The 24,071-nt window shown below is 39.3% G+C and overlaps 1 protein-coding gene across 5 annotated transcripts in view; it reads left to right on the top strand.

Annotated features, from left to right (window-relative positions):
- LOC107043459 (ras-like GTP-binding protein RhoL) overlaps window positions 1-24,071 on the top strand; it is a 217,184-nt gene that overhangs the window by 184,604 nt on the left and 8,509 nt on the right. For all 5 annotated transcript variants that reach the window (XM_015264981.1, XM_015264979.2, XM_015264980.1 and 2 more), the window contains exons 2-4: window positions 3,503-3,629; window positions 3,803-3,917; window positions 3,999-4,116. In XM_015264981.1, coding sequence (XP_015120467.1) covers window positions 3,503-3,629; window positions 3,803-3,917; window positions 3,999-4,116 — 360 coding nt within the window. The remainder of the gene's footprint in view (window positions 1-3,502; window positions 3,630-3,802; window positions 3,918-3,998; window positions 4,117-24,071) is intronic.

Below are 24,071 nucleotides of genomic sequence, written 5' to 3'. Positions count from 1 at the left end.
CCCCCCCCTTCCTCGCCCGAATAAAACCAAAAATAATCGATTTCAAAATTCAACAAAAGGGGCAGAATGGGTTCGTGAGCAATTTCCCGGATTGACTCCCCTCCCTGCCGCTCCCTCTCGCTCATTGAATGATGGGGCAAAACGGGTTTGTTTATCGTTTTCCGACTTGACATCCCTCCACTCGCTCATTCAGAAAATAAATAACAAATGGGGCGAAATGGGTCTGTGAGCTATTTCCCGCTTGACTCCCCCCCCCCTCCTCCCCGCCACCCACAATAATGTATTGCGAAATTTTCCAAATGGGGCAAAATGGGTTGGTGCTAATATTCCAAATCAACCCCCCTACCCCCCAAACCTATCTAATATTCATAAGTGAAATAGAATAAAACATATGCCTGCGACTGCTGACAGTTTCCCGCCGACTCGATAATTTAACACTGGTGCCATCTCACGGCATTCTACCATCTGAACTTCTTTACCACATAGCACACCATCAATAATTTCTCCTAATTATACAAAATAACCTATCAATGGGTATTAATTGGGACCAATTGTTCGTCTATCAGCATTTAAATAATTTTTTGATTATATTTTAATCATTTTTGGCCCATTTTTCACCTTAAAATGACATCCATGCACATCCATGCTACATCCATGCTACAACGTGGATCCTTATTCGCCAGGGGCCGTTAATTTCCCTGGAGTAATATTTTAAATTTATTAGTCACTGGACATTCTTACACGCTATATTTTATTTCAGTTTTCATCTCACTTGATACGTATTAAGGTTCATAATGTATGCAGTAATGATAGTCATCGAACAAATGCTTCACACATAATGATTTTTTACACCAAGAACATCTGACAATTGCTAAATCCAAACAACCGTCTACTTCACAGTGAACATTGGAATTTTTTTTAAATCTGAATTCAACCGGGTTGTCAAAATCTTCGGATTTTTCGCTGATGTAACCACTTTTATACCATGAGAATTTAAACGTTCGTTTGAAATTTTTCACCCAATGTGAGGATGCTTCGAAATGAATATCCTCATGCCCAATATCTTTCTGGGCTTGCAAAGTCCATCTTTGCAAATGTATGTCATGTATAATGTGTCCCGCTTCAACGAAGCTTTTAAAATTTTCTAAAACGAACTGGCAAATGCGGCTTATTTTTTCTCTGTAAGTTCCTCCCTTATTCAGTGTATGAGCCCAACGCTTCAATTGAGTTACTGATTTGACTTTGCGAAGTCGATTTTGAACCGATTTTTTTATTGTCCGCTCCTCCAGAATTCCACGGCTTTTGCTTTATAATCACGAGTCAATCCTTCTGAATCAATTGAACATTGATCGTCATTATCATCAAAACCCCATATCTTGTCATTATCCTCTACTATTTCCATTGGTACATCCTTATAAGGCTCCTGGAATGCAAGTGTCTCTTCTTCAACAATGTCTACACCATTGAATTCATTCATGGCATCGAGTAGAATTTGTTCTGGTTTTCATTTTAATTCTATCTCTTATTGTACTCAATACCCCTAGCTGATGTTATCTGATGATTGTCGATGTACCGTCGTAAAAGATCTTCCGATCCCTTTATCGTGTCACAGGTTGTCGTGGCTAGATTTGAATCCTAATGGCATAATGACGTGATGAAAATGCTCAAATAAATGCTTGATAATGTCATTTTGCCCCTTTTTTCTTGGTTATCCCCGCCGTTCCAATTTGCTCCATTTTGCCTTATGAGTTCCACATGTATCATAAACTGAACTTACCAAGCAACCGATATATTCTTCTCTATTGACTGCACTACGCCACAATAGTATTCGTGATGATGAGAATCCGCTTCGCTTTAGCCCGTTCCGATAGGCACGAATACTCGGCAATGTATGTATTTTGTTATGGTAAGACTACTTATAGCCCGATAGTCCTGTCAGTTGGGGTCAATATGTCAGTTATTAAAATAAATTTTCTTGCGTTATACTAGTAATATGGGAATTGGAAAAAAAATTCAATAAAAAACAAACTCACGCGTTGGTACTCGATTCTTCTTTTTTCCATGCATTCTCAATATTTGAAATACTTGCATAAACATGAACAGTGAATTCGAATCGACCGATGAAGACACACCGCACGATGATTACAATATTTGAGGATGATCTTAACGACGAAATTCAAACTTTGAAAGCAATAATATATTAATTCCATTTCCTACTTGTTTGCAATCGTGTGATATAAAGTTCGTGCCTATGTGTAAATGAAAAGTCAAAGTTATCTTCATTTTGGATGGACAGTTTCAAGGAAGAATGGAAAAAATTGACCTAGTAAAATTTTTGATATGGGCACTTTGGTTAGATAATGGTTAAAACATCTTGAGTAATGATTAGATGATAACATCCAGAATATTTTATGTAGAATTATCATGCAAGTTTGCAAAACTTTGAGTTGACCATATTAAACCATTCCAATGGATGGTTTACCCTCTGAAAGGGTGGTCTGGCGAAAACCCAGAAACCCGTCGATTTAGTTCTTTGATTTCTTATCAAAGGCACCAATTTTCAATGAGATTCAGCCAAATTGAGAGTTTTTACACTGAAAAGATGTATGAAAAAACCTATTTTTGTTTAACAAATCATTCAAAAAGCCAATCCGGTAAATGACCCCTACATCCATAAAAGCCCCACCGAATAAGTAATTGAATGCAGAAAAAAAATTGAGAAAATATTGTGTAGTCTTCGAGAAATCGCGAAAAATAATTTTTTGGAGTGAACTTCAAACGCCATTTTCTGCCCTCTGTAACCGAATTAGCACGTAAAAAAAATACATGATCAATCATTTTTCATGTAGAATAACATATGTCAAGATGAAGAAAATCGGTGAGGTACACCTGGGGACGTTTCTTTGTAAGTTCATCACTTTTCTTGACCCGAAATAAAAATAATAAAAAAAATTGACCATAAATTATCACAAGTTTTTTTCTTAATTCGACAATGAATTAAATACTCGTTGATTGGATGTGGATTTTTTAAAAACTGTTCCTGGTGCAGGGTATAGTAGACACGGTAAAACTTTCTGTGTGTGGTATACAATAGACCAAAATTCTCATGTGTGGTGGAAACCATACGCACCATACACTTTCCGCTGGCTCTGTGACACCATATTAATTTCAATAATGTCACATTAACTAATGGTATGATTCCATGGAAGAACATCAAATATGAAAAAAAAACAATGAAATTGAAAAACATGCCATGATTATAGCATTAAAAAAATTGGTGTTAATATAGAGATGTTATCTCGCCACCCAAGCAGATAACGTACTGTTGAGGGGCATTGTACATTACGCATTATAAATCAAACAGTTACATGTACGTATCTATTATATCGATGATAGTCCACATGCAGGAAAAACTGCCTCTTATTTCCCCTACGAAAATCTATCTACAGATTTTTTTTTATTAAATTAATGCCATTTTTCTGATCTATCCTTTTTATTGCAGGAAAGAAAATGGCATCTCGGTTGAGACCGATAAAAATTACAGCAGTGGGCGATGGTATGGTAGGTAAGACCTGCCTCCTCATCACATATGTTGACAAAAAATTTCCCATGGAGTACGTACCCACTGTGTAAGTTAAATTACCCATTAAACCATTCACGTAACAATAAGAATACTTGTCTTTTTTCAACTCTCTTTCTCTGTCTGTCATAAAGAATTCCTTACGTGGAGTAGCGAAAAATTAGCACGCGCTAATGTCACGAATGAAATTACAGTATCTTTACTTTTGCCTCGTTGCACCAGGTTCGATAATTACTCAGATAATATTACTGTGGATGGACAGGAGTTCAATATGATACTGTGGGACACAGCTGGGCAGGAGGATTACGAGAGACTCCGACCACTTTCATATCCAAATGTGAGTTAATGTCAACTGGATTCATTCATACCATTTCTACGTTCATTTATTACTGTGCTAATGTTTCCATCGTTGCTTCAGACGGATTGCTTCCTATTGTGCTTCTCAATAAGTGCGAGAAGTTCCTTTGAAAACGTTGCTAGTAAATGGTATCCAGAAATTAAATTCCACTGTCCTAATGTTCCAATTGTTCTTGTGGGTAAGTAAATAGAATTAGTGAAAGAATTTTTTCCTATTTAAGAAACGGATTGAGGAAATCTTAGTTTTAAGGCTTTCGCGGTCATGATTAATGACATTATTGGCTTCCGGATGGATGCCGCGTTTGGTTTCAGCATTGCGCCGACGTTTCGCAAACATTGCAGTATGCATTTTCAGGGCTGTGAGCTCCGATTCTGAGCTCCAATGTCTGAGGATAGTCCTTTTATGCCTTCCCCTGTGATTGTGGGGGTAGAGGAAGGAAGAGGAGGGGGGGTCAGCCGATCATATGTTTTAATTGATCAGCTGATCAATTAAAACATATGATCTGGAGAAAATTCTTGGCTGTTCTAAAAAATTAGACGAAATTTGGGAAAATTTCCTGGGTCCATCCGTCTAATTCCATCTAATTTTTTTAGAACAGCCAAGAATTTTTTCCAGTTATCTCAAGAAACCTGCGGATTGCCGCGAAATATTTAGAGATACTGTAAATTTTGCTGAGCTTTCTAGAAAATCCACAAAACTACTGCGTCTTTTCTATATTACATACTGACCATGCATACGGTCATCGGAAGCTGTATTAGTTGAGTTGAATGTGTTGGGTCTTACTATTCAGTGTTTCCCGTAATGCTGATTCCAGCAATAGTTGTTCAGTCGATTTACGTAGTTCCATAAACTCAGACTCAGTCCTTTTCATGGTTCGCTGAATCATCATTTTGAATATTCAGGAGTCATTAATCCTCAGTTTTATTTAGTAGTAGTAGTAGTAGTAATTTGTTTATTTTGCATTTTTTTAAATTCAGAGATTCATAAATGCAGGGGTTCTGCGTGAGTACAAAAAGAAAAGTGTTAATGAAATTTGAAGCATAGTCAAGTTGGGATGCAAATACATTTTTGACAATAATAATAATTGAAGGCATGAAAAGTGTGAAAAGCGAGTCAAACGTACGATAAATACACTTGATGCAAAAAGCGAAATAAAAGCAAAATCTAATAATATAAATTGCGAGAATAATAAGAATAATAACATATTAATAAAGCAAAGCCTTAGCTAAACCATCAATCAATCTTTCAATCAGAAATAGAACAAGATTCCGAGGCAAAAACAATAAAAAGAAAAATGTCTTTCATACATCGAATGTCCTTGGAATTTAGTAAAGCGTTTAAATTTTGATGCAGCGAGAGATTTTTGTTGAACCAAGGCTGGATGTGGTGCTCCCGAATGCTGCTGAACAAGGAGCAGTTAAGTAAGACGTGATAGAAGGTATCCGACTCACCACGCAGACATCTCGAACATATTGAAACAGGGTTTTGATAGAATAACTTTTTTTTAAAATAAAGCGACCGGAGAAAACAGTTGACAGCCTCAGTTGCATTTTGATCCTGACGAGATGGATGGGGCAGCGTTCAGGGTAGAAGACAAGTGTCAAATGTAGAGGTGCCCCCCGGTACCCCTGTTGGTCCCACTGGACCCACAGTTTTATTTATTATAAAACCATTTGAAGAGTATTTCGTGTAAGCACACATTGAATGAGTCATGATCCAGAATTTTACAGTTAGGGAATAATCTACATTGCCGTAGTAAAATCTTTAGATTAAGCCTGATTTCGCAAGTACCATAAACCCCATCAATATTCATCTGAATATTCGATACTCTGAAGTAGATAGGCAGTGGCGGTTCAAAATCAAATGTGGGCGAGGGGGCGGGGGGAAGGGTGCGTGGGCGGGATTGTGGCAGTTGTCCACCGTCAATTGACCACATTTGCAGTTGACCACGATTTTCGTATTTTCTCAGTTCACCACAGAATGGGCAGAATTTCGGGTGGCCCCCGTCATTTGACCACACTCTATTTTACCGACAAACCTAGTTTTGTCTGCACATGTTAGATAGCGGATATATATCTGAATGTCATTGTGGATTTGTCTTCCGTTTCACCCTCCGTGTGGCATGAGGTTCTCAACTACTTTTCCAATAAGTGCTTTTAGTCAGAATTAACGTTAAAAGAATGAAAAAAAAAACGTCTAGTAGAGAAAAAATGTCAAGTTTTCAATGAAGCTTCGTAATTCGTTATAAAGGATTTGATATCGAATTCGCTGATTTGATCAATTAGTTAAATAGATTAATTCATTATTTATTCGACGACAGAAAATACTTTTAAACAAGTATAATTATATTTTATTTGAGAAATTTTGCATTATTTGGGTTGATTATATTTGAAATTGTGAATCATTCCAAAATTTGAAAAATGTTAGATTTTCCGTTTAACATGAAAATTCTCAATTGTTTTTTTCTGTAATAAAGGACGATTAAAAACCGTTTTTTTTTAAATATATATATATATATATATATATTTTTTTTTTTAAAACATATATAAACCCTCAAACATTGTTAATTCGTAATATACAACTCTTTCGCCAGGAATCTGTAGAAAATGTTGTTAGTTATTCTCCAATTTTATTTGACGATTCCGAAATTTCTTTGCATTTTTTTTTCCAATGGGCATGGGGCAGGTTGTGAACATTATAGGTTTACTCGCGTTTGACTGAAGATTTATTCAACCGAGCTTGGTGGAATCGGCCCATGTTCAATAAAAAACATATTTTATAGATAAAATCAAAATATTTTCATTTTTATAGACAAATCATTCTACTAAGGGCCGGTTGCATCAAGCCTAGTTAGCTATTCAAATTATCGGCAAAATTTGTGTCAATGTAATCCTTATTCCTCGGCTCAAATTTTCGTTTGATTTTCCTCAAGATCGAAGAATTTCTATTGAGAATGCTTCAATGGAAAAAGTTATATAGCAAAATCAAATTCTAAAGATATTTTCTATAGAATGGTTGCCATTCCACATAAACTGTTAACTAGATTCTATTCTACAGAAATTCTCCTGTTGAGATCTTTTTTAGGAGAAATCGTGAGTAGGAATTCTGTAAGATTTTTTTCCAATTTTGGGAAGAAAAATTGGAAATAGTCGCAATTCGAATAAGTCGCAATACAATGAGAGTGAGATTTCTCATACTTCAAAGACTGATTGAACATGTATAAAATCGAAGAATCAATGCAATATAATGATTGTTTATTATTAGTTCCCCCACAGCCGGTTGAATGGTTGCAAACCGTCCCGTGTCCTCAATTTTTCAGCTACAGGAGTTTTTCCTTCTGAATTTTCCTACTTATACGTAAAATAACAATTACGAATTATTTTTTCCCACTTAGATTTCCAAGAGGTGATTGCACCAAGCCCAGTTAGCTATTTAAATCATTGGATAAAATTATTCCAATGTAATCCTTATGGGTTAACTGGCCTTTGCCTGGAGATTTATTTAGCCGAGCTTGGTGCAACCGGCCCTAAGTAGCCAATTTTGAATTTCTTTATTTACCCAACTGACTTTATCAGTCTTTTATTCTTTTTTGAGTAATATATTTACTGACGATTTTGAATAAATAGTACAGTTTTTTATTTGAACAAAAACGAAATTGGCTATAGGTCGAATAAAGAAAAATAATTCGTTATTGTTATTCTATATCATTTTTGAAAATTACTGAAAAAAATCTCTGTAGCTCAAAAATTGAGGGCATTTAGCTATTACATATGAACTGAGTTACATTTTCGAACAACAAAAGTTAATTTCTGTTTGAAAATTTACAACGTATGGTCAAGCAAAGAATGTATTAGAAGTTTTTTCCGACCTTCTTTCTTCTCGTGATCTCGAATGCATTCCCTTTCTTTTCCTTTCATGTTTACGATTAAATTTACTGCCCGGCACAGTTTCGAGTTATTTCATATCCATTTTTTTCCTTTCATGGACATTTTGGATGATTTAGGAGAACAGGAACATATTATTGAACTTATAACAAGATTTTTCATGAAAAATATATGATCTATTATTCATTTTCGTTGATATAAAAATAGGAATTTACAATAGTTTTTGGCATTAGAATTCTTACCGTGGAACTAATATTTGTTTCCGTCGTCTACAGTGATTTCCAGATTGAGAGCCTCCATCTTCAAATCGTTTCATACTTGACGCCTTCGCTTCATCGACTTTTCTCCTTTTACTGTTCCTGTCCGTTATTTCTTCCTGATGTTGCTCAAACTCATAGATTTCTCTTGCTCTCTTATTGTCATAAGGGAAGGAAACTTCTGGAAATTCCTCCATACCTGGAGCTGAAAAAGAACGATTTTTTTACTCTTGATATCCTGCGTAATATTGGTCATTCCGAATAATGATTCATTATTCAATTACGAAAACATCATGAGATGCTATTGACTATTCTTACCAATTGATTTACTTTGAAAATTCGACTGACTTTGAAAAGTCATGGATCCGTCCCAAAGGTCTGAGTTTCTCAAATAATTCACACCAATTGGTGACAGATCGACCGCGAGTGATGCTTCCGAATTGATCTGCATAATCTCCAGACTGAAGGCACGTCGGACGGGTCTCTTTTTGTTTCAGAGCTGATTTCCTCTTTCGTTTTTCCCCTTTCTGATTGAGAAATGTACTCTGTCTGCCCATCTGTCTCTTGATTCCCCTGCTTTTCCATTTATGACGGAATGGGGTCGCTCCATATTCCTCAACTTCTGGAACTAGGAAGAAATAATATAGGCAATAGGTCTTCTATTTGATCATCTCACGTGTAACAGCATCAAGTTCATTGGAATTACCTGATTGTACACACGCAAATGGGGTGACTACTTTACTTTTACCATGATTTGCCACAGCTTGACGTAATACGACGAATAGCTCTTTTTTACTATCAACAGACGCTTCCAATTCGGGACTATTGCTGCTGGAGATACTAACTGGAGATATTGTTGAAAAAGTTGGAGGAGGTGATTCTATGGAAAAGTTGGAAATAATCCTGAGAGTCTATTTAATGATAACAATCATACAACTCGTAGTTTACCTGGTTCCAAGTTGCCTGGATACAATAAAGTTTCATTGTTAGCAAGTTTACGAACCCCCGTAACTGAAATTTTTTCTGATATAAGCTCCTTGGTATGAATGAGAAAAAATAAATTACGTTTTACCTCCTTTCAGTGTGTCTGTCATGTCTTGCCAGATTTCGGCTTGCTGCATGGAAAAAAAGAAAACGGTGAAACACCTGAGATTCACACGAACGAAGCGCCTCAGCAAGCACATCCCGTCATTTTCCCTGCGAAACGCGCAGAAAACCCTCGTTCTCCACCGTCAGTTATTTGAACAAGTAACAGTAAGTCAAATTTGCGGTAAAAATCATGAGAGTTTTGGGATAACTACAGTATTACATAAGGCGTTATCCTTTACGTAAAAAGTAATTTACAGAAAGACCAAACGAATAGATGCTGCGATAGAGAAAGATGTAGTTTCCCATTTCATATCTACACATATATATCGCGGCGCGAGCCGCGATATAACTATTTCTATACGGTACAAATATTTTCCGAGATTCGCAGGGTGATTCACCTGCGATCTAACGATCGTAATACTGGCTGTACTCGCTTTCGGAATATCGGTACAGTAACAACTGAAATTTGTAAAGTAATTTATAAAGTAAGTAAGTAGCAAAGTAAGTAATTTACACTTAATTCCCGCAACTCGTTGATGACCTTCAACGAAGATGAAAAAATGAATTAGCAAACCGTTCACCTCTAACTGGAAAAAAGAATTAACACTTTATTCATTTTTCGATAAGTAATTGATTATTTTCAACGAACATTGTTGAATTTCAGCAAGTGGTAGTTGAAATTTAACAATTGGTTGTTAATTTATTTTTCAACAACTGGTTGATGATTTTCAACAAGCATTCGTTGAATTTCAGTGAGTACTTGTTGAATTTCAACGAGTATTTTTCTCCACAATCATCATAATTTTTTTATATCGCTTCTATACACATTTTCAACGCCAGAAGAAGCATTTACACCACTCCTTTCAAGAATAATTCAAGTCCTCTGATTTATTTTATCTCTCAACAAATTGAGCAGAAGAGGGTCTGGCATGCACTGAGAAAAAAAATATTGTTGCCACATATTCATTTACTTGAGAGAAATATTTATTTTACTTGAGAGAACTTGATATGTATAGGAGCACCTAGTTACGTTGAAGAATCAGTCGAATTGCCTTGTAAGAGCTGGTAGTTTGCCACCTGTAATTCCACTTTGAGATATTACTTTTATATTTTTATATATTTTATATATTTCGACATACTTCAGTTGTTTTTTTTCTGATGAATAAAGATATAAAAAAAATGGGCAGAATGTATTATTTATTAGTCTATTCTCAGAGAATGAATGGAAAGTATTCTAAGCGTTATATGTATTTCTCCTAATGAATTTCAATCATTCACGAATCACCACATGATTCAATCCATACGACTATTTCGTTTTTATGTACATGCAGAATCGATGGAATGCCGGGGTTTTTCCCCCGAAGCGCGCCACTCGTGTGAATCTCAGGCAGAAATCCTGCGATCTCAGGTCTTTCACCGTTTCCTTTTTTTCTGTGTATATAAGTAGTTTCAGGCCAAATCCGAAGGCCATAAAATTCGATGTCAGTGTTTTCTTTAAAAATTTATTCCTGAAAAATTGAGCATCAAAGCAACGTTTTGAAAAAATAAAATAAAACCTTTAAAAAATATTGATTATTACGTAAGTTATGATTTTTGAAAATTTGCATTTTTTTTCCAATGGATTTTTTTTCTACATTCTCATTGGTATTCTTGCTCTCTTTGGAGCTACAAGTGGGGAACAAGTGGGGAATTGCTTCTGTCTTGATGTGGTATATTTATTTTTGCCAATAAATGAACTATATACTTCCGAATGGTCATTTTTCAAATTATTTTGTTTTATTGTATATAATTTATTATTTATTTCATTTTATGAAATTGAATGAGATTTCTTTTTTAACTAATTAAGTCAGATTTTCAATTTAGTTGAATGCTATCATTATCATTATTGTGATTAACCGTTTCTTCCATACAACCAATTGTCCTCTTCACGGTTGTATCATTCAGTTTTTTGGACATGATATTTCAGGTGATTATAACCAATCTGTACGTGTTCTCTCGTGTAATGCTCAATTTTTTCCCGATTTAAAAAAAATAGGCTATTCTGCCAAATATCGTGCGAGATGGGGCCTCAAGATTTTCGATGATTTTTTTTTGTTGTTCTCGATACTCACATATAGAAAAGAAGATTTATCGGATAACTGGAAATTCTTGGCTCTTATTTAAAGTGTTGAAAAATATTGAGAAAACAAAATTAAAAACATAGTTTTTAATCGGAAATTCTCTGAATTTTTCAAAAATGATGGTCATTTCGTTCCTCCACTTCAGCTTCATGGTGAAAATTGAAAAATAGAACTTCAAACGTTGATTTCAGCCTATTCCCAACTTTCTTCCTTAAATCTGATTTTTTTTTTGAAAATTTTGAAGATTTCTTCTAAGAATATTTTTTTTTAATTTCATTCATTTAAAAAATGGGGCTTTCGAGAAAATCAACTTTTTGTAACCTGAAATCTTTGAAGAACGTGTATTTCCAAAAAATTACAAATTCTCATGAATCTTCATCGGAAAATAGGAGGAAATTATTTTTATGATTTTTTAAAATGTTTTCACCCGAAACTCAAAAATCGCCACTGAAAAGTAAAAAAAAAAATTCAAAAATGCAAAAAAGGGGAACGGCTATACAGGAGTCAAGAAAAGCTTTGGATATAATATTTAGATAATCAAAATACATGACCAAGAAAATTCCCAAGCCAATTGGAGACCCTAAGGTTCCAAAACTCACGAGTTAGCATGGAATACCCCATATAAATCAAAATAACGATTATTATTATCGTCTTCATGTTCGAACTCGGCCAAAAAGCCATCCAACCAGATTTTTTAAGCCATAGTTGAATTAATTCGGCTAATTTTTTGTTTAGTTATCGTGGGACGAACAATTAAAAAAATCAAAAATTAAAAAAATTAGTACATGGATCACATTTTCTTCAATGTCGATGGATATGGCTCAACAATACCTACGTTTGAGAGAAAAAATCGATTCAATTTCATTGACTTATTAGCCATAAACACAGGCTAGCATATTGACTATAATGTTGTGACAATGAGGGTATTGTTTGCGTCCTCGATTGGACGTGTGGAATAAAATCGGCCTGAGGGGAAAACCACCGAACGACCACCACTGGTCTCGCGGTATAATAGGGATTAGGGGGCACTCACGAGGTTCTAGCTCGTTGTCCTCGCCGCGAAGGGGCATCAGGAACACCGGAGAGCCTTCCTCAGAGGATTGCAGTACCACCGACGACTGCGTCCACTAATTAACGGCGCACTGATACCAGCAGAGGGGCACTCGCCCGTCCACGGGAGATTCGCACCTGTCAAAACAAGGGTGACTGTTTTGGCAAAATCATATGTTCCCCACCAGGAGGCAGAAGCCAACGGGGCCGCTGCGGAACGGAAAGATAGGCAATGGCAAAACAGCAAAGCCTACTCCGGATTGGTCTGCTGTCACCGTGCTCCCAACTACACAGCGGCGCCATATTGGGAAACTGGAGCCTTCAGCCCTGATTGGCTCGCCCCAGGTACCGGAGTCAATGCCAAGGCTACGTAAATTCACATCACCGACTAGAGGGGGCATCACAAAGCAGCGAGATATGAAGCTGAGCCTCAGAATTGGTTCCCGCCGAGCAACTCCGGACTCAAGAGAAGCAGACTACACGGAAGTACGTCACCATAGGCCTACGAACGAGACATCCGCCTTCTAATAATTCACTCTGCGTAGCCATCTTATATTGATCACATCGATTCTGAATAGTTCGTCTTATAATTGTTCTTTCGTGTAGAGTAAAGGTCTTTATAAGTACTTTTGGTGGGCCATCCACCATGGGCGTGCTGAGTACTGCCTTCCGGAGAGTTTTCGGAGCGATTTGGAGAGATTTTGGCGAGTTTTGACGACGAGAAGCGGCAGGCGTGAGGTCACCGGAGAAACTCCACGTGTGGATCACCGGAGGAACACCACGTGCGTAACGAGCTGGGGCTGAGTGAGTGTTATAGACTCTATTTTAATCTCAATTGTTGGTGCTGCGCCGTGGTTAATTCACGAGAGATTTTGAAGAGGTCGTAGGGCCGTCTGTCCTCCTCTTCAAGGGAGAAATTGTCGTTGGGGTCTCGGTGGAGGGGTGAGGAGTTTTTGGTGTCTCAGGTGCTATCACGTGGACACGACCGACGCCATTAGGGAGATCAGGATTTTTGTCGTGAATTTTGGGGGTTAAAGTGCCTTTCGTGGTTCCTCATAGGCGAATATCTTTTCGAATACCTTCTGTGAGGAGAGATCGATTTATCGGCGCCAGTCGTTTTAGATATAGAGTCGATCTAGGTATTTAGGCGAGACCAGTACTCACGAGGTTATCGGCCTGGGGAATTAGACGGAGATTTAATTGAGGAGTTTTCTCCATGAATAAATTCAATTGTATAGAGTCTTTAGTTTCCCGGTTCGAGCCGGACCCTAGCATTGTTAGAGTCACGATAAATTGCGCTTTGTCTTCTCCTCTTGGAGTAAGCGGTTTTCATTCGAAGAATCTGATTCTCTGACCGAGTCTGTCAGTATTAGCGGGTAAACCCCTAAAGTATTAGACGAGCTCTATGCGTAGGACCGGAGACTGTGATATTTGATATCAATTGTTAATTAGTACATTGTAAGTATTAAGTTGAAGGAACTGAGATCAGAGCGACTTAGAGGTCCGACAAGTAATTTTTGATTTATTCTTTAAATTCTCTGGGCCGAGAATTAATAACCGGAGCCATCCATTGAAGGACATTGGGTCCATCTATTTTTATTTTGTTTTTACTTTATTTTGTTTAGTTGACGGATATTGAATCTTCATCTGGATTATTACGTTTGTTCATTTTATTTTATTATCTGCTTTATTTCGGAAAATATACTTCTGTCGCTCTGGGTTAATCGAGTTTACGGCTTATTCTTCTCGCGGTTACTGATCCCTGAATCCCACTTCTGGTCCTGAGAAGTAGGATAGTGGTGTACACGAGCCCTAGCGACAACAAATTGGTAAACTGACAGAGAAGCTGAGAGAGGAATTGAGTGTTTGGCCATAATCGAATTAAATACATTTGATAATTCACGAGTTCCGAGCTATTACGTCGAGGGTCACTTGTAGTCACTGCCCGCACCTTTCCACATTGTCGGGCATTTAATTGAAAATACATGACAATGTCACAACACGCAACCTAACCTATTCGCTTCAGCCAAACGAGTCATCAGAGACCCTTGAGTTGGAGTTTGATATTTTTATGGATCAACTTAGATTTTGAGTTAGAATCTTTCGGAGAGCTTGGAATTTTCAGTCATTGTGACAACCATTAACCTAAACTCAATGCTTTTAAGCTGTCTCATACACAGATATCGGATTAAGACATTCATTGAAAATTTCTTTCGATTTTTGAGGAATTTGGAATATAGTATTGGAGAAGCTCGCACTCGTAGGAAGATAATAAGTTGGGCTACGCTTCCTCTCACTTCGAGCCTACCACTGTCCGAGGAGATCCGGGGGAACAGCGGCGTCGTGTGGAGGATTAACATCCGCGATCGCGGGCGCAGCACCGGCAATTCTTAATAGTTGGCGAGCTGCGGCAATGCACGCTAATACACCTACATTACCGGAGGAGTACAAGACGTAGACAGTTGATAACACGTCCATACCGAACTTGTTGTTTCTCCTGGGTATCGATACCTTTTTTTCCCCTCAATACCGGGAAGCTTTGGCGAGAAACCGGTGACCGCCCAAAACAAAGCGACCAAAGGACCGAGCAATATTTCTTTCTTTTCTTTCTTTCTTTTTTTTTCTTCAATTATTGGTATTTATTGCGACCCACAGAATTATCATCGCCTGATTATTGGTGTGTTTTGAAAATAGTTGAGGGGTGGGTTTTTCGTAAATTTAATCCCGAAGGACTCATTATTCGGCCGCTCGGTCATTTCCTTCTTCCCATCCCCATCAATCCCTTCATCACCAGTGAAAACGACGAAGAGCCATGGATAGAACCGTGGCCACGACCAGACTGATCGATGATCACGTTCCAGAGGATCAGATTAGCGAGGCCATACGGGGAGTACCGACGTTGGAGCTCATTCACAGGATGCACAAATCAGCGGGTTCGAGTGGACGGACACTGGGAGGTGGTAGCGGACCACGCCATTCGATATGAGCTTCACCGCAGAGGGTTGCCCATGCATTGGGATGCCGAGCATGATACGACCAGCCTAGATTTCGAGGCAATACCCGCCCCAATGGCGAGCACTGGAGGCCCGGTACAAAGTGCGCAGGGCACGGTCACTCAGCGGCAGCAGAGCTGTCTTCAGAGCCGAACTACACAGACGACTGGAGGCGGTGCACAGAGACTAACCACGTTATACGAGGCTTGACGACTCGAATTCACCAGCGAGCCGGAGGCGCAGAGTCGTGGATGACGGCACCCGCCAGGCTGGGATTTCATTTACCCCCTGGAAGTTTTGGCCTGGGTATATACGTATCTCGGCTCATTCCCAATTCACCAATAGCTGCCCCTCGTTACACCAGTAGTCTGGATTCGTCGTACCTAGAGCTACACGGGAACACAGCAGCTATCGAGATCTCCGGAGTGCAACCGCTTGCAATCTCTAATGAGTCCGGAATTGACATCGAGGAACTCGCTGGTGAGGATCCTATTGAGCCCGCCATGAGAGTGCAGGCTGACGTTCATGAGGAACCCAATATCCTGAACTATGGACCTCAGGTGGACATGCCGGAGGAATCGGCTAGGCAAATCCCCAACAGGGAGGCGGGAGGAACGTCACGACCACGTCCTCGCTATCCGGTCATAATTGAAGATCTACCGGAGGAAGACCCCCCTGAAGAGCTATGCAGGACAAGCGAAGCTACACTGCGAGGTTCCGTTATAAATGGAGTATACGTAGTTCATGAACGGCCTATGGGAGCGCAGATGTCTGATGCTCGCGCTGCTGCGAGCCAGGGACCGCCCAGTAAGGAGATCCCTAACCTGGTACGTACCGGAGAAACAACACCTCGGCCCAGTGATGGAGACAGTCGATCACCAGGCCACCCTCCGGCACCACCAGGATTTCCTCAAACGCCGAGGAGCCAGACCGCCACGCCCTCTCCCGTACGCTCCTCCAACCCTCAGTCCTCGACGTTTCCATCAATTGCAGAGGTTATTGAAATAGCCAAAGCTGAAATGGAGAGGTTGAGTAATCGGCTACAGGCCAATTACTCAACCGGCTGAAATACGCAAGAGAACGACGACGCAACCGGAGCCAAGTAACGTTCGAGAGGCGGAGGAACCAGACCCTCCTCCCTAGCCGACAGGGAGGGAACAGTATCAAACGCCTAGTGCCCACTTAACCAGGACAGGGCGACAGTCAAGTACCGGAGTGCGCTTCGAAGAGCCAAGAGGATCCTCCTCACACAACGATGAACCTTCCAATGCTAACACTACGGGAGACTCTCGAACCGGAGCCACCCACGGATCCGGAGATGCCGAGTCTGGTAGATTTAATAGAGACTATTATGAGCCACATTCCACCGGAGTGGAAACACCTCATCCAGGAGCATCGAACTTAGGGGGATATCGACCGGGGCCCGGAACAGATCCAGGGAGGCCCGGATCCGTCCCTTCGAAGTAGCTGTGCCATTAGCCGCTCGTCCGGAGGTCTTGTTCGACATGACCATGAGGAGTAATCCTTTTGCGAACCTCTCCGCCTGGAATGTGCAGACTAAGGTCTCCAAAATGGTCGAACAATTCTCGAAAGCCAAAGTCACCTTCGCCGGAAAACCGGGGGAAGATGCGGGAGCATATCCTACCAGAGTACAGACGTTGGTCTTGTGCATGGGCCTAACGGAGAATGAGATACTTCAGGTTATTCCGACTACTTTTACGGACAAGGCTGAAAAGTGGTTCCACCAGAATGGGTCCCTCACTCGCACCTATTCTCAATTTCTCTATATGTTCCGATTGGCGTATGGAGATAATGGAGCCAGAGAGAAAGACGACACGATCTTCATAATAGGACTCAAGGGAAAGAGGAGAACATTCGGAACTTTCTCCAGGATCTGGATTGGATGATGTGCTTCCTCGGGTTTGACATGAGAGATAGAGTACAGACGGCTGTGCAGAAGTTACATCCAGATGTATACGATCAAATAACCCGAGAAAGACCGCAAACGATGCAAGATCTCTTGGTAGTCGCTCAGAGGGTGGAGGAAGTGGTCGAACATCGTCGACAATACCGAGAACCACCACCACCAGAGGAGACGGCTTTCCCAGAAAGGGCTTATCAGCCACCGGAGAAGCCACCTAAAATTGCCAGGGCTACCGAGAAGACTGTGAAGGAAAGTACTAGGACCGCTTACTACCGCTCTCCCAGGAAATTCGGAGAGAAGGTCTTGGCCCTCATTGAGGATTTCGCCTCCGAGGGAGAGGAGGAATACGAGTGCTCCGTTCCAGGTCGGAAAGCCTACCTGGCCACTGAGGAGGTGAAGTCCAGAGAGTGCCCAGCGCAATTGGTTGCCCCAGGAAACGATAAGGGTCTCCCGAATGTCGCACCAGTATCACACCTGGTAGCGGTAGAACCGGAGGGCCAACGGCATAATCCAAAGCCGCCAACAGCGGAGTAGGTTGGGAAACAGGTGGAGGGTGACCTAGATGCATACCCCAGGCAAACGTATATGACACCCTGTTGGAACTGTGGATACCCAGGGCACGGCGAAAGGGTTTGCTTATACCCCAGGAACCCAAAGACAATTGAGAAGCATAGAAAGGCGTACTGTGACAGCCACCCTCTAGTCCCTGCCCTCTATCCTTCACCGGAATACCTTCGTTCGGAAGAAGTACTGCCCATGCATGATCACACAGGACAGGAAAGAGCCTACCAGGGAAACTTCCCTGGGGCCCAACAGTGAAGCCGGCTGTTGTTCTCGATGCTTCCACCGGCTCGATCAACGCTGTTCCTACTCCGGTGGCCAAATCAAGGGCCATCGACAACCCACTCAAACCTCACATCTTTCCGCCAGCTGCCTACATACATGCGGCTGAGACCAGTGTTACCAGATCGTGACGTCACCCCATTTAAAATTGTACAGGTTTCGGCTATAAATCGCCAAAATCTGGCAACCCTGGCTGAGACCGGAGAGCATCCTACGATTGAATTCGAGGAGTACCAACGGTTAGCCTCGGACGGGCGGATGCAACGACGTTGGTATACCACTATTGAGCTAAATGGGACACTCATCGCCGCCCTCACTGACACCGGAGCCGCGACCACCTGCATCTGCCAGGAGTTCGGATATCAGCTAATGGACTAATCCCTGCCGTGCTCCAGAGAATGCGTAGCCGCAAACGACACCAAGATGTCAATCAGAGGACAATTAGCCCTAGGGTGTGAGTTGGAAGGGATCCGCCGAGTTGTGCCAGAATACATTATGGAAGGCTTAGGGGTACCATGCATCCTGGGCATGAGCTTTATAGGGGCCATGGGAATCGCATTGGATGCTGCCCGGAACACCTGGCAGATCGGAGACTTAGAGCCCCAGGAATTCGCTCAAGAATATCAGTTGCAGCTGCTGCCGAGGGCTAAAGTGGCACCATTTCGCACCTGGGTGAGTGCCATCTACACTTTGCCGGACAAAGATGTGAACTTCGAGGAGGTAAGGGAAGAATTCCTCAGCTGGATCCCAGAACAGCTGGAAGTAGTACCTGCTACTCCTCTAATGACACATCGAGTGGAGCTGATTGACTCCGAGCCTATCAGAGAAAAGCCCCGGAGTTGGTCTCCTAAGATGCTGGAGGTAGCCTGTAAAGAAGTGGACCGCATGTTAGCAGCGGGTTATATTGTCGACTCCGAATTAAAGGGAAAAACAACAGGGTTCATGGAAATGTGGTATCTGCAAGAATAAGTTGACTGCAAAGGCCATAAAATGTGATTGCTGTTTGAAATGAATCGATTGGAAATGTTCAGCCCTCAAAAAAGCACCCAAAGTTACGTGGTTCTGTCCGTCTTGTCTTGACCCGTATTGGTTACTGAAAGAGCTTAGACTAGCAATATGACTGGCGTACCTCAAATAATCAAAGAAATGTTCACGGAGAAAAAAACAATCTCTAATAAATTCAAGATAGACTCGGTACAAATAAAAACAATTCAAAGTAAATTATAACCCCATGAGATAAATTCGGACAACGAAATGACGTAAGGAAAAATTGTCGAACGGAAAAATTGTCAAATGAGAATGCGAAAGGGGCGCCATCCGGTAGTGACGCCACGGAGTATGGTTTTTGAGGTAAAGAAGAGTTTTCAAGTTAGAATTGTATAGATAAATTCAAAATAATATTTAGTTTAAAATAATCAATTAGGGAGATATCTCAGGCATATTGAATTATACTGTTATGTCAAGAATGGGTCACTTAACACAACTATATTGAATTAGAATTCAATATATTGCACAAAGAAATAAAATTCAAAGATCATTTCGAGTTTACAGGACGGAATTTAAACATGACACCCGTTTACAAACGTCCCCTTGTAGTACAATTTTCTAAACCCAAAAGTATTTGGAATTAAAAGTTGGAAAGGTTCACTTGGGGTAAAATGAAAAGAATTTTGAATAATTTTAAAGGGACTCAATAGAGTCTATATTTCAACAAAACAGGTAGAAAAGGGGAATTACAATATTCGACTTACATGTGCTGTTCTGGTTTNGTATCATGCATTTTACTATTTTTGTGTCACATGTTCGTCAATGTTTATGTCGTTTCCTCCATGTGGGAAACGAAATCGTTACTCTATTTTTTTATTAAATATTCATCGTGGGAGTTACAAAATTTGGACCCACGCTTAGACTTTGTTATCAANTTCTAAACCCAAAAGTATTTGGAATTAAAAGTTGGAAAGGTTCACTTGGGGTAAAATGAAAAGAATTTTGAATAATTTTAAAGGGACTCAATAGAGTCTATATTTCAACAAAACAGGTAGAAAAGGGGAATTACAATATTCGACTTACATGTGCTGTTCTGGTTTGTCGTAGATTATTTTTAAATTTGGTTAAAATTAATGCCGCACTGAATTTAAGCCTTTGGTTTAAATTCTTAATTAAAAACAATAAAATAATTGAAAAAATGTCACAAGACTTGAGATCTAAGAAAATAATTTAGTCACAAAAGACTAAAATGGAAAATAANGAGATGTGATAACTTCATCCCTGTACTGTATACTGATCCATTGCAACTGTGATTCATTGAGGAAATAACGGATTTAAGGGACATGTCCTACTAGACACNATAATTGAAAAAATGTCACAAGACTTGAGATCTAAGAAAATAATTTAGTCACAAAAGACTAAAATGGAAAATAATCAGACAAGACTAAATGAAAATAAAAAGTTGCGAAAGACTTGAAATATCGCCTTACTAGGTCGATAATAAAATTGGAACCAGGTCCAAAAAGAAACTGGAGTATACTAACTCTCAGATATGAGCTACGCCACTACTACTGTAGCGATGACTGCAACTGCAACAGTAAATGTAACTGTCGTGCTGCTATCGCGCACAAGTGTTTATAGTTTATTTAGGAGGGTATACCCCNTATTAATTATTCATTCTTTTCCAAGTCGACAATTATTATCGAAATTATTATATTCTGTTATTATTATATGAATAATTTTAATAGAAAAAAGTACGGCATTACAGGACCGCCAGGTNATTGTTCTTGGAATGCCCATATATTCCCTCCACAATTCCCTTTTATCTCTTATTTTCAACTTAGCTTTAACATCTTTGTTATTTAATTTTTTTGAAACAATTCAGCATTTTCCTTAAACTATTTAATAATCTTCGAATACAATTGTTTATAAATTTCATGAGATTTTATGATAACTTATAATTCATTGAAGAAAAATAGTAATTGAATAGTAATTCAATAATAATTCAATGACATAAAAATATTGTTTAAATTTTAATTATTTCNATTTCAACTTTTCAGATGATTTTCAGACATCTCAACCTATCTTTCGAATACAATTTCTTCAAGACTTTTGACGGAGAACGTCTGACCATTTCAGAAGATTTTTGAAAAAATAACTTATTAATCTTATAAAAATATTCTTTCCGGATTACGTATGAAACCCTATAGAAATTACGTACATGATGATCGGATATTTGTATAGGAATATTTTCTATACGATTTATTTCTATACATAAATTTTGACGTAATTTTTTGTTTTCGTACGAAAGATATGTAAACGCTCTGGAGAAAAACGTAGAGAAATGGTGCATCTCTATATGAAATGTTTATATACATGAGGCAGTGTGTCGTATAGGATCAAACCTATAGAAATCGTATAGCAATAATTTGTATTCAAAATATCCGTATCAAAATATCCGAATATCATACGCGAAAATCCTATATAAATTCTATACGCAATCCATTTTACCCCCATGAAATCGCATGAGTTCACGAAAGACCCATTTTGCCCCCATGAAATCGTAAGAGGTTAGTAAATACCTAGATTTCCCCAATGGAATCGTAAAAGTTGACAGAATACCCATTTTGCCCCCATGAAATCGTATGAGGTCAGTAAATACCCATTTTACCCCAATGAAATCGTAAAAGTTCACAGAATACCCATTTAGCCCCTAAGAAATCGTATGAGTTCACGAAAAAGCTATTTTGCCTCCATGAAATCGTATGAGGTCAGTAAATACCCATTTTACCCCAATGAAATCGTAAAAGTTCACAGAATACCCATTTAGCCCCTGAGAAATCGTATGAGTTCACGAAAAAACTATTTTGCCCCCATGAAATCGTATGAGGTCAGTAAATACCCATTTTACTCCAATGAAATTGAAAAAGTTCACAGTATACCCATTTTGCCCCCATGAAATCGTAGGAGTACAGAAAAGACCCATTTTACCCCTAACAAATCGTAGGAGTAGACGAAAAACCCATTTTGCCCCCATGTAATCGTAGGAGTACAGAAAAGACCCATTTTACCCCTAACAAATCGTAGGAGTAGACGAAAAACCCATTTTGCCCCCATGTAATCGTAGGAGTACAGAAAAGACCCATTTTACCCCTAACAAATCGTAGGAGTAGACGAAAAACCCATTTTGCCCCCATGTAATCGTAGGAGTACAGAAAAGACCCATTTTACCCCTAACAAATCGTAGGAGTAGACGAAAAACCCATTTTGCCCCCATGTAATCGTAGGAGTACAGAAAAGACCCATTTTACCCCTAACAAATCGTAGGAGTAGACGAAAAACCCATTTTGCCCCCATGTAATCGTAGGAGTACAGAAAAGACCCATTTTACCCCTAACAAATCGTAGGAGTAGACGAAAAACCCATTTTGCCCCCATGTAATCGTAGGAGTACAGAAAAGACTTATTTTACCTCTAAGAAATCGAATGAGGTCAGAAAATATCCATTTTGCCCCTATGATATCGTATGATATCGTATAATTCAATGTGCTTGAGATATCTCCCTAATTGATTATCTTAAACTAAATATTATTTTGAATTTATCTATACAATCCTAACTTGAAAACTGTTCTTTACCCCAAAAACCATACTCCGTGGCGTCACTACCGGATGGCGCTCCCTTCGCATTCGCATTTGACAATTTTTCCGTTTGACTATTTTTCCTTACGTCAACGAAATCAAACAAAAAGAAATAAATAGACAGGAAAATGAATGAATCAATAAGTCCCAATTCGTTAACGGAATAATAGACTAATAATTAAAACAAATGACAATAAAATGAATGCATACTGACAGATTCAACTCAACACATAAGTCAGAAAAATCAATTAAAGTTAAAGCTCAGAATTGCGACGGCACTCAGATAGATGAAATCCATATAACTCATAAAAAGAAAGACAACCCTGAATTATTGCGACATAACGATGAGTGAGATGATGCAAGTGAAACAAGACCACACGAACAGTGGTACGAAACGTTAAACGAGTCGGCCGAACACAAAGAATCAAAACAGTTGCATTTCACTGTTCACGAGCCACAAACTAAAGCAAAATAAATTACGGATTATATACGAAATATCGGAACAACTTTAATGTATTTTGAATTGCATAGACTGTCGCACCTTTTTGAGAATGAGACCGCATAGCCGGAAGTGAGATAATCCTCTTCTCGAGTCTGCCTGTCCTTCCATATCAGACTCCTTACCACCTGTGCGTGCCTAATTTTGAATACCTAATTATATCTATTTACTTAAATAAACCAAAATAACCATTTTGAAATGGTATTAATTTTTAATTTTGGTATTAAGGTACCATCAATTATGTATTCTTCCCCAAATGCATTAGCTCTTGTTGTTGTTGCATATTGTGACGTATTTTGACCCGTTGCGGACACGAGACAAAAATAGGCCGCCCTCGGTGACCAATCTTATAACCAAAAAGTTGGGCGCTAGTACGTTTTCTCCCAAAACGCACAAAAACTAAAATTCCAATTCCACAGATTGAACCAACGACGGAACAGCTGCCGATAGCTCAATATATTAACCGCGGAGGCGGCTGCACAGAAAAAAAGAAAACGGTGAAAGACCTGAGATCGCAGGGTTTCTGCCTGAGATTAACACGAGCGGCGCGCTTCGGGGGAAAAACCCCGGCATTCCACCGATTCTGCATGTACATAAAAACGAAATAGTCGTATGGATTGAATCATGTGGTGATTCGTGAATGATTGAAATTCATTAGGAGAAATACTTATAACGCTTAGAATACTTTCCATTCATTCTCTGAGAATAGACTAATAAGAAATAATACATTCTGCCCATTTTTTTTTATATCTTTATTCGTCAGAAAAGAAACAACTGAAGTATGTCGAAATATATAAAAGGAATATCTCAAAGTGGAATTACAGGTGGCAAACTACCAGCTCTTACAAG

Source organism: Diachasma alloeum, unplaced genomic scaffold (genome assembly GCF_001412515.2).
Source record: "Diachasma alloeum isolate Michigan unplaced genomic scaffold, Dall2.0 Dall_scaffold_00580, whole genome shotgun sequence".
Classification (NCBI taxonomy): domain Eukaryota; kingdom Metazoa; phylum Arthropoda; class Insecta; order Hymenoptera; family Braconidae; genus Diachasma; species Diachasma alloeum.
The sequence above is the reverse complement of the archived record's forward strand: the minus strand, read 5'-3'. Positions and strand labels throughout refer to the sequence as shown.